General features: G+C 35.9%; 1 protein-coding gene across 2 annotated transcripts in view; it reads right to left on the reverse strand.

Moving 5' to 3' along the window:
* Positions 1-12,077, reverse strand: part of LOC112052035 (anoctamin-4) — a 44,044-nt gene that overhangs the window by 9,694 nt on the left and 22,273 nt on the right. For both annotated transcript variants that reach the window (XM_052882956.1, XM_052882955.1), the window contains exons 2-15: positions 9,272-9,545; positions 7,868-7,992; positions 6,360-6,503; positions 5,761-5,916; positions 4,267-4,374; positions 3,859-3,993; positions 3,507-3,683; positions 2,979-3,130; positions 2,536-2,638; positions 1,884-1,991; positions 1,457-1,662; positions 1,040-1,206; positions 892-968; positions 99-239 (exon numbers count right to left, since the gene is read on the reverse strand). In XM_052882956.1, the coding sequence (XP_052738916.1) occupies positions 99-239; positions 892-968; positions 1,040-1,206; positions 1,457-1,662; positions 1,884-1,991; positions 2,536-2,638; positions 2,979-3,130; positions 3,507-3,683; positions 3,859-3,993; positions 4,267-4,374; positions 5,761-5,916; positions 6,360-6,503; positions 7,868-7,992; positions 9,272-9,539 (2,067 nt within the window). In that variant the 5' untranslated portion in view covers positions 9,540-9,545. The remainder of the gene's footprint in view (positions 1-98; positions 240-891; positions 969-1,039; positions 1,207-1,456; positions 1,663-1,883; positions 1,992-2,535; positions 2,639-2,978; positions 3,131-3,506; positions 3,684-3,858; positions 3,994-4,266; positions 4,375-5,760; positions 5,917-6,359; positions 6,504-7,867; positions 7,993-9,271; positions 9,546-12,077) is intronic.

Consider the following 12,077-nt stretch of genomic DNA (forward strand, 5'->3'; position numbering starts at 1 on the left):
ATAAAATTTTGACCTACTTGCAAAATTTGAAAGAAGAAAGCCCAAAATTTGCTTCAAATTATCTCTATACTACTTTTATTAAAAAATATATATGTCACCATAAAAAGAACAGCCGAGCTTGTGGCAACATATCGCATAGTCTTCTGCCAGGTGGGTAGGTAAGGCTCTTTCTCTTTAGAAACGGGGTTAGTACGGAATGTTTTTACTGATGCCTCGAATTCAGGGCGTGGATCTTCGTCCTGAAACATAAAAAAAGTGTATCGCTTAAATGTAACGCAATAATCTAGAACTGTTTTATAGTTGATGCAAATAGCAGATGGTCGACTTGATGCTATGTGAAAAATTGGCAATAACAGGGCGACACTTTGCAGAGAATTCAAAGTATATGTCTCATAACACCGTGCCACCGTCTATCAGCAGATGACGTGACAATGATTTTACCCGCTATCATACTCTTGGAACTAGTTACTACACCGGAACATAACGAATCTGGTTGATAGCACCAATAAGAATAGCAAGCATAACAACAACGAGTCTTGACGAGCACTGTTACACAAGCTCAACTAATGAAAATAGCTACAAATAAGAACTATTACGGGAAAGTATTTAGAAACCATCACCGTACCGACTCTAAAATCCATGTTGTAAACATTCAGTATCCACAGATCTGCATCGAACGTATCGGAAACATCGCATCAAACGAATTGTAGTATTCTTTGTATAGAAAATCATATAAGTGCGTCCACTGATCCGCATCATACCGATCGCATCAAACTGATTTTATCTACCGTAAAATTAATTAAACCGTTTGATACGATGCATCCGATACGTACGATGCGGATATGTGGACGCCTACGTTTAATGATTACCATTTTAAATAAAAATACGTACTTGATCGACGCCTCCCAAGTCCCACTCCCATCTTAGCACCGACTGTTTACGTTTCCACAACTCGAGGAATGTAGTAGCTGCAAAAAAACACCATCATAAAAACTAAAACAACAAAAAATAACAAATTTAAAGAGTAAAACAATCTTACCCCAAAAGGACATGAAAATAGCAAAGAACACAGTCGCCGGGTTATCAAAGAGATACGTTAACTTGGCGAAGAGACAGGAGTCTGAAAGCAGTTGGTACTGGCAAGCCTTGTCACAGAGTGGGCAGAGTGTGGTGTTCCCTGGACCATAGCCATCGCAGATTTCTTTACTGTAAATAATGTTAACGATTTTAGTATCAGTCCGTAAAATGAAGAACTGCTATAAAAATAATCTTACGATAAGCTACGAGTAAATGTCAGGGTACGAAAAGTGGATTATTAAAACTTTTGAAAGACAGAAACATATGCAATCAATAATATTCAAAAAGACCTGTTTAGTAACTGTGAATATAAAGAACTTAAAAAGATATAAATTCAATTAACAAAAAAAAGAGTAAAGTTCATAAATATAATCCTTACCTGGGAATGTTATCACTAGAATTCATACTCGCTAGGCCATACAAAAAACAGAGTGTCCCAACTATTGCCGGTGCGTATAGCATCTTGGTATAGAACCCAAGCCAACAGAAGTAAAGGCCGATCTTCTCTCCAAAGTATTTTTTGATCAGCCAGAGAGGTTGCTTCTTATACCATTTGCATGGACGTGCCCACTCTAAATATAAAAGCTGTACAAAAAACAATTGTATTATAGTACATTGAGCTGATAATAATGAACTCAAACTTTTGATTTACCAAAATAATAACAACCAAATAATGAAAAACCTAAAAAAACAGTTAAAGAAGAAAGAAAAATAATTCATAGATAGAAAATATTAATCTCTAAGAGATCAACTGTTACAAAGTTATGCTAATTATATGTAAGTAAAATGTGGTTTTGTTTCATTACCCGTCTATCTGTTTGAGTTTTGTCGTCCATATCCAAATCGTATCTACCTTCGTGTAAAGGAAAACATGCTAAATAAGTGCCATCATTAAGTAGCCGTCGAATCCCCATCTAAAATTAGGAAATAACTAAATCTACACCAAAAATTTTGTTTCTAGAAAAATTTTTATCTAATCTAAAAACATTCTTAGTCAGTACGTAAATATTTTTCAGTTTTGGAAAAATAATCCATGGCCTTCGTTGCAAAAGGCATGGTTACTTCCCTTGCTCTAGTCGACCATCAAGTTTAATGGACTTCATTTACGTTGTATAATTAATTACCTTTTTCTTTTTTTAATATTTAAACAAAATAGTTTAATATTATCTCATTGTCGTTTTTAAAATAAATATAAATATTCAAGATATAATTCATTTGACTTTATACTACTTTATTTTATTTTAAAGTGATTTATCTTGACATCAAAACTTATAATGCGTATCTGAATTACCTTTATTAACTTATATTATCATAAACCACTGAATTTAATTAACTTAATGTAAGATGGATTATTATTACTAACTATTTACAATTCTACGTACTTAAATCATTGCGATTTTTACATCATATTTTATCTTAGTAAAGAATTTTTATTATATCAATAATTGTATATCTCACCTTTGTATCATTATTGTCATATTTGGCTCTGAGTAATACTTGCATGACTAGTAAACTACGTTGGGCTGGAGATAATTGTGTAAATCTATCTTTTATTAGGAACCTGTGAACAACATTATCAAAAGCCGTTGAAAAATTGTTAAAGCAAAATAGAGTTTTATATATTATCTCCAAACAGATCAAATACGAGGAAATAACGTTTCGTTTTGTATAAACATATTTAGAAAGATTACAATAAGAGAGCTAAACTTGATATTTAACGGCACAAGATATTTTTTAGTTTAATAACAATATGTGTGTATAAAGGTAATAGTTTTGCTGAGCCTTTAATATAAAACTGATTATTTCAGAATTTCCTTTATCATAACTTTACCATAACATAGTATATTTTGTAGAATAGAAGCTTATTAAATCTTTAATAATTTACTTCATTAAATACTTACTGTTCCTCCCTCTTGAGATCAGGTTTATCAATAGCGTTGTAAAAAGAGGGTTCTGGTTCGATCCTCTCATGTCCATACTCGAATAGAGTCTTCCATTTGTGCCGCCATTTAGTGTACCAGTGCTTATCCGCTTCCGCGTCTAGTTCATCATTCTATGGATATATAAAGTAAGTCTTTAATCTTGAAGTTATTACTGACTAACATGTCTTAAAGCCTCTGAATTGGAGCCTAAGCTTTCTTTTATTAATCTTAAGCTTAAGACGCTTAAGATTAATAAATGATTTTAAGTTAGAGTAGGAAAAAAATATTAAATGGAGTTGTACAGGGTGGATTTCTATGTCCAAAATTTTTTCCCGTATAAAGTGTATAGTAAATATGTAGTTCGAATCATATATAAGTAAGCAAAAGAAACGAGTAGATGAAAATATTCCAGATGTATATATATTATATATTGTATGTATATGTGTTTTGTAAGTCCGTATTAAAAGACAACTTAAAGATTTATATATAAAAAATAAATGTACTTACCCACGCTTTTACAGATAAACTGATGAACCTCCTCGTAGGCAACTTTAAGCTTAAAACTTCGGCTAACCGCACCTCTGTTTTCCATGGAATGTGAATTTTTAGGAACCAAGTTTTACCATCGAACGACAAGCATTTGTTCTCCAATTCTAATTCTAGGCCTTCTTTTCTTAAGTTTTCCTGTAAATTACAATTTAAATATTGGGTAACATAAATATTACGTTAAACGTTAAAACCTGTAAATATGAAACTAACTTTACACGGTGAAAAATATACATATATTCGTACTTATTCTACAATTGATCACAGTTTCTTGAATGTTGGGGCTTTCAGTACTTTATATAGGTTTTCTTACTTGGAATGTACGTCTATATTCTTTCTTCCGCGCCTCTATTTCAGTCATAACTCCATAATCTTCTTCTTCATAAGCGAGTACCATATCTATGCGACGTCTCCCATCACGAAACATTAAGGAATCTGGATCTAAGCCCTGCAATTTGTGTATCTTTAGGTTCATCAAATCAATGCAATTTGTAAGTCAATATAAATTGGCACTTCAACTTATTTACATTTATTACGTGTAAGTAATATGAAATTTTCAGCACTTTTGAGTTACATCACGTCTTTCGCTTCATATTCAGTGTGTGAATGTTTCGAGGTGCTAGACAAAATTTATTTTAGTATTTACTTTAGTTGGAAATTGTAGGACATATTAGGGTTTAAACTTTACTTCCTCAAATTCAGTGTGAAACGAAATATTTACCTCTGAACTAGTTTCTCCAACATTTTCTTCCGGCTCTGTGGAACTATTTGGTATAGATGGCGTTCGTTCTTCTCTGGGGTAGTTGGAACTTTGGCTGTTAGGGTTAGACTGGAAGAAACGTAAAATGGTAGATGATGCCAAAACCATATTCATATTTATTGTTAGTTACTAAAGTTTAATGTTAATAATAAATTATTTAAAAAATATGATTTCACTACTTGGAACATTTTCGACAAGTTCAAAATTTTAATTAGGATTCGTAAATTTTTATGCTATAAATTAAAGCAGGAAAACACGTTTATCGGTAGAATGCACAATTAGTACTGAGACTTCATGTAACTTAGGAGATACCAACAGCAACATGGAAAAACATTAACTTGTCAAAAATAGGTTAATAATAGATTTACTTTGTGATTTACTCAAAACATATAAAGAAAAACACAATATAAAGTTATAATTACTATGATCTATTTTCCTTAGTTAAGCAAAAGGAAAATAATTCGTAGATATGCAAAACATATGCAAAGCATGAACAGAAGTTTACCACTTATCTAAAACACCTTCATGCTAAAAGTGAGTTGGCATTTTCTAAGCAAGTGTCGTAACTTAATCCTCATTAGTCCTCAATCAAAATCTAAACTGTATAGGGAGTGGGTCCGATATTGTCTTACCAACAAAGTCTTTATAACAGTATTTCGACCTCTGGACCACATCTGGACTCCTAATGATCTATCGGGCGGGGAATAAACCTATGATCTCCCATTGCCCATTTCGGTATCTGGTTCCTTTACCGTGAAGTTATTTCTTATAAACTGGACGACTGAACTGCCTACTGCCAATCATCATCATAAAAACCACACACATCAATCAATCATCATAAAGACCACACGACTCAAGTAATACTACTCTCTATTGCTCTTACAGTAACACACGAAACGTAACCATCTGTCTTTCTATTTCCACTAACCTATATCTCCCTCTCAACGTTTGCCTCATCCGACTACATTTTTGTAACGCTCGCGTCACGCATTCGTCAGCTTACACCCCAAGTCAAGCGTGTGTTGGAGATGGGTTGACACCAGAAGCGGATTTAAAGAGCAAAATAGAATAAAATCTTATTAGGTCTATAATTCCCACCAAGGACATTAGTAATAAACTCAAGTGGCAACAACCTTGAGCGAGTCCCGGACTTGTGACCGATCGAAGTAGGGCTAAAGACACACTCCCCTTCTCCACTCAGGTTATTCTCCCCGCCAAAATAATCCATGAAGGACTCCGAACAAATCCAACATAAGGTGTGGTCGTATCCAACGCCAGGCCTGAAATAAGCTAGTCGCCTATATCGCCAGCACTCGGTCTCCTACTACTCCCCACCTAACTCACGGAATACTTCGAACTATCATCTAATCTATAGACCGATCTAATGAATCACTTGCGCCAACACGTGCGTAAAGAAGTTTTGCTTCAAAAATCAAAATAAACAAAAGTGTTAACCTGTAAACTCGGCAGAGGAGTGCCTGGCAAGGCTGCATCCTTTTTACTCAACATGTCAGCAGCTGTCGCAGCATTACGTAGCAGACGCCAGTGCTTCTTAGCTTTGCGTTCTTCTGAACTATCTCTTGATTGGGATATGTCGTCTCTGAGATGGATCTAACAACAAAGTAATTACATTTCTTTGGGAATGTAAAATTTTAGTGGACATTTATATAACTATCATATAAAATAATAAATAATACCTACACAAGCGAAAGGTTATCACGTAATACTGAATACCGCTTGATGTAAAAAGATGAAATTTGGCAGTGATGTACTTTATAGTTAATCAATGTTCGTTAAAAATGGATTTAGCGACAAGGCTGGATAGTCGCCGTTGTCCGCTAGATATTGTATTGAATAAACTAGTTTTTCAGACTGACGAAATCAAGCGAGTTGCAGGGATTCGCTGGATGCAGACGCCTCAGAATCATGATGTTTAGAAGTCCCTACAAAAGGCGTATGTCTTGCAATGGACGTCTATCGGCTGATAGCAGTTGATAATGATTTTTCAGTTTTTAAGTTAAAGCCTAAACTATACTACTTATTAAAGCTTTTACCTTATTTGTAGGACTCTCTATGATATCAGACAGCGAAGTGCCGAAAGCTGAGTCTGGGGCGAGACTATCAGCTGACCTCCACGACGAGCGTTGGGTTGGGGTATTGGGTATCGCTGAATCGTGGCTGCGACGGCGAGTTGGTTTCTGCGAAGGGGGATGGGTGATATTGGAGACTTCAATTAAGCAGCATGAGAAACAAAAAAAGGATAAGGGCCAGTTTTTATACATTACTGGTCTCAGATTTGGTGAACTGTTACAATATCCAAAAAAGTGTCATTTATAAAAAAAATAATATCAGTTATACACTATTAAAGTATTTTCGTCATTTTTTTTCTTTTGTAACGTATCCAAAATTTTCGGTCTCCTTTGGAGCTTGTTTCACCACCTTCTGTTAAATGTTGGATAGTCTAAACGTAAAATGGTTACAGGATTTTCTATGGACCCATATGAAACACTGTACCTATATTAAGAGATCAATTAATATAGGTACAGTGTAGGTAATGGTAGTCCCATAAAGCCTTTTAATAATAATAAATAGTAGTGCACCCTAGACTAAAGTGGGAACTTGTTTACATTATGCCTATTTACTTTCAAAATATAGGAAGCCAGAAGAATTTTCAGACGAATGTACTCTATGGATGAATTTCCTCGTTCTTTGCAGTGTAAATTAGACGGAAGTGTAGGTGTAGGTACGTAGGTAAGTAAAAATAGTACGCGTCCATTGGATAAACGTAACGGTACATCAAAGCAATGAGCCTTAACAAGATCATAATGATCTATAATCGCTCTTGCGTTGGTGGACAGACTTCATTTCAGTGTTAATCACTTTCGAATCAGTCTTTAGAAATGTAAAGATGTAATTTGATGGTACGAAGTTTATCAGGGTAATTATTATCCCAGTGTACGATTCATTACATATCACCAGTAAGTACATCAAGTGCCAGTGATTCTTAGTTTTTGCGTTCGTCTAACATGATTATTTCTACGAAATGACATTCATAACGTCTTTTCTACAGATGGCATGGCTAGTGGTTAACCTTATTTCAACGAAATATAAAAAATTTACGCCACTTTTTTGAAACAACCATGATAAAAGATCGCAAAAACGAAAAATGGTACCACCCTGGAAGTATACCCAAACAAAAAAAAACATTTTCAATATCGGTCCACAAATGACGGAAATATCGCTGGACATACATAAAAAAAACATACATTCAGCTGAACGTAGAACCTCCTCCTTTTTGGAAGTCAGTTATAAATCACTAAGCTCATGTTTGACTTGGAGTCGTACACCGTTAGGTAATAGGTACACAATTACCCCTCAGATGTTAAAAACAATCAAAATGGTTTATAATAATGGTTTCGGGTAATTTAAAGTTATGGCACGTTATGGTATCTTGCTACAGAAGAAAGGACTATAATTAAATTAGAAGAATTAGAAGACAAGACGATTACATGAAAAACGGGTCGACGTTTGGTTTGATTTTATTTTATTAGTAGATACGTACCTGTTCATCTACATGTCCGTCTGATCCGCTAAGTTCGGTCCGCGTGGTGGAATTGGAACTGGCGAGATCGTTCCACGCGTTGTAGTTGGTCACATGGGCGGTGGGGGGCTCGGAGTTTGTTCCATCTGTAAGACGTGGCAAAGTCCCTAGTGATTAGGCTGATATCAATGCTGTTAAAAGAAAAAAAAGGTAGATAGTTAACATAAACCACATGTGCATGTGCAAGTGGAAGGACATAAGAGGAGAGGAAGGCCAAAGAAGAGATGGCTGGAGTGTGTGAAAGAGGACATGTGTGTAAAGGGAATGGTGGATGAGTTGACGAGTAGGTACACGTCCCGATCATTTTCATTAAGGGTAGTCGTTAAAGAATTTAACATTATCAGCGTGGTGGATGACGACTCCACATCTATAATATGAAGACCCAGTGAGCCGTTCAAATAGGCTAATATGATGATGATGAACTGAATATTATGACTTGTTTCCATGGGCGTAGCGAGGCTGGGTCTGCGGTGTCATCTCTGGACCATACATAAATGCTAATATCTCGTAATCGTTACGTTTACTTAAAGCCAGCAGAGTTTTTCTTTTCAGATGAGAGACTAACTAACACAGATATTAGAAATGCATATGTTTTTTTTTATTTTGTCTACCTCTGCCTTCGCACACTACAGGTGAAGCAATATTTGAAGTATTGAACAACTTTATTCCACTCATGAAATTTCTTCTAAGAAGTTTGTGTCAGTTAGTACCCTCTTCACTGCTCGGACTATGACCGATGATTTAGAGAACCGAGGATACTGTTTATTTTATTAAGTGAGTCCGTGAAAACTGTGCTTGATTTCCTAGGGGTCCGTGACTGAAAAAGGTTGGGAAACACTGCTCTACATGAATAGTTATTACCTCGTCTATGTTGTGCTACAAATGATAATGTATCGTATTTAACATTATAAGGGATTTGCTATAAAAATTGCAACAACAAATAGTAATTATGTACTTAACATATTTTTTAATCGCTAATGGTTACGACTTGGTAATAAATAATTATGTTATAACTAAAAAATAAACATCAATACTCTATTACAATGAACTATCTATTGATTATGTCATACTTATAAGACAGTTAAGTTGAGAATATCTAATACTACTTATGATGATTATGACCTCTGCCTTCGGTTCGGAGGGCCTAGGTTCGAATCTGGTCTAGAGCATGCACCCCCAACTTTTCAGGTGCTTTTATCACGTGTTTTAAACGGTGAGGAAACCTGCATAACTGCGATTTTTTTACATTAGGCCAGCGTGGACTATTACCTTCCAGCCTAATCCCTCTCATTCTGAGAAGAGACTTGTGTCCAGTGAGCCGAACATGGGTTAATGATGACTTATCTAAGATCAACTACTGTTTACCTTCTCTTAGTGTTTCTCTCTTTGCTCTGCCGCCATCGTTGCTATTCCTTCTAGATGAAGACTCACTCTGACTCCCTTTAAGCTTCTCACTTTCAAATGTTATCCTGTCCAACAGACTTTGATGACTAGGTTCCAACGCACCGACTATTTGGTCCACTTTTTCCAAGTTTACGGTTAAATTGTCTGCAGTTTTTGGCACGCGTTGACTGATTTTAGACACTACCTTTATGCATGGTACCTCTTCGTATTGTTCATGGCCATTTTCCATTGTTTTCTGTAAGATGACATTGTGTTTTTATAAACTTCTTTAAACCTGCCTAACTGTATACGGAGATTAAGACACGAGTGTGTCTTATTCATGATTGTGACGCCTTATCAGTACTAGATGAAAATTTCTGAATTCTACTTGAAAGATTTGACTCGTATCAAACATACGCAGATAACTATAATGGATGATAAATCATATCTGATTGTTGTATTTGCATTTTTATTTAAATCAAATGCATTGAGAATGTGGGTTACCTACTACAATTGAGTCAGTATAGACTATGTTCTACGTAAAATGGTCACATTGGTGGAAATAGAAGAACTTCACTGTTCAAATATGAATAGGGTCAACTATGTCAACTAAATAAATAAATAATATGCACCTATCTGAGATGATATGAAGATAGTTAATGACAATGCAGTAGAATATAAGACGCTTATTTGCAAGAAAAAAGAATTTACGTGAACGGAACGAGATAATCTACCACGCAATTTGTAGGACATTGTGGCTGTTAAGTTTTATAAAAAATAATTAATCAACAGTAAAAAAACATCTGGTTAGTAGCAGCAAAAACCTAAATACTAAATCTTGATATAGTGCCCAGTAATATGTCACGGCCAGAGAAATTAGCACCAGAAAATAACAGATAGACGTAAACCGGAAATCCCTATATATATTCCCAATAAGCTTTACGTCCTACAACCCTTGCACCTAGCAAGGGCACGATTATAACACAGACGCCATTTTTGACGCGTCTATCGTTCTTCGAATTTTAGCCAATTTAGAAATTGATCTCAAACTTTCGGCTCCACGCGCCCCTGTTAAAATTTCCAGAAAATAAAATAAAAGGTAGCACATAAAATACTAAAAGAAATGTCTTTGCAATAATAATGTGATGGGTGTGCTTGTTTCTTGTCGCAAATGAATTCAATGTTAAGAGTAATTTGGGACAATTTTAACCTCAATTCTGACTTGGTATCAGTTACGTAAATCTTGTCGCGAACCCCCTGCCTCGTCCAAATAACAAATTTTAAATAACCATTATAAAATTTAGCATCAACTAAACGCACATACTCGTAGCTATTAATAGCCCAAAGCTATTCTGACGATGGCATTTGCGAGTCCGCCCCTACTTGTCAACTGCATGTTTTACGGAGAAAGCGACCCACAAGCCTGCATTACACTAAATATATAATGCATGGAGCTGCATACAAAGTTTTACTTGCCATTAATTGGACACAAAGCCGTACCGTACCGAGGAGCGTGTGAAATTAACACACACTGTGAAAACGCGGTTGGTTTGTGAATTATTGATGGTGTATCGACCGTTGTCCTGAGTACTCCTTTGATAACTGATGGCTGTTTGGTAGTTTCGTTTTAAACGATATACCGTGGTTATATGATTCTAAATGTTAACTTTGGCGTGTTTCTAGCGTAGACGTAGGTACATGGAATGTATCCGCAGTTTAGGCTGCGACGATGCTGCGAGTGCGTTAATTTATTAATAAGTTTGCTTTCTGCCCAAGCTATAAGTAATAGAGCTCTTTGTATTAGGGATGTTTGTTACTTTCATTGAATAAGTTGATTCCCGTAGGATTTAGGAACAACTGAATTGAATGCGGAAGAAATCAATGCCGTCTTTTAGTAGTAGAATAGGAGTACTTACTTACGTAACTTAACTAGAATACTTTTTATCCCGAAAAAGTCCATGGTTCCCGTGGGATTTGCGAAAAACTGAGTTTAACGATAAAGAAATCGATGCCGTCCTTTAGTCGTCGTCATCAACCCATATTTGGCTCACTGCTGAGCTCGAGTCTCCTCTCACAATGAGAGGGGTAAGGCCAATAGTCCACCACGCTGGCCTAATGCGGATTGGCAGACTTCACACATGCAGGGAATTAAGATAATTCTCTGGTATGCAGGTTTCCTCACGATGTTTTCCTTCACAATTTGAAACACGTGATATTTAATTTCTTAAAATGCACACAACTGAAAAGTTGGAGGTGCATGCCCCGGACTGGATCCCACACCCACACCCTCCGGAATCGGAGGCAGAGGTCATGTCCACTGGGCTATCACGTCCTTTAGTAGTAGAAGTAAAAAGTCTCGTCACTCGTTGTTTATAGAAGTATCATCAGGCATCAGATTGACGGACTCCGCAAATATGACATGACGTGACATAATGAATTACTACAATAACAAAGTAGTCACGTACCGTAAAATGTTAAACACGGAGTCGAATACAAAGGTATGCACTATTAGTAGGCAATTACATACTACACAAAATATCGTATTACGTGTCCAGCGACGAAGTTGGCTAGGAAACCCATTTTCTATAAATAGTGTATCAAATTGTGACAATATTGATCGGACGCATATGTGACCGGCCAATACAATACACGAGACATATTAGTGAACGACATGGGTTATAGTATTGGGTCAGTATGATACGCTAAATGGTGGCTTACGTAAAGGTTTATCATACGCTATTCCAGACCACGGAATAATAAATTGGTTCAGAGCAGGTCCCAGCAAGCA

This window comes from Bicyclus anynana, chromosome 8 (genome assembly GCF_947172395.1).
Source record: "Bicyclus anynana chromosome 8, ilBicAnyn1.1, whole genome shotgun sequence".
In the NCBI taxonomy this organism is placed as follows: Eukaryota; Metazoa; Arthropoda; class Insecta; order Lepidoptera; family Nymphalidae; genus Bicyclus; species Bicyclus anynana.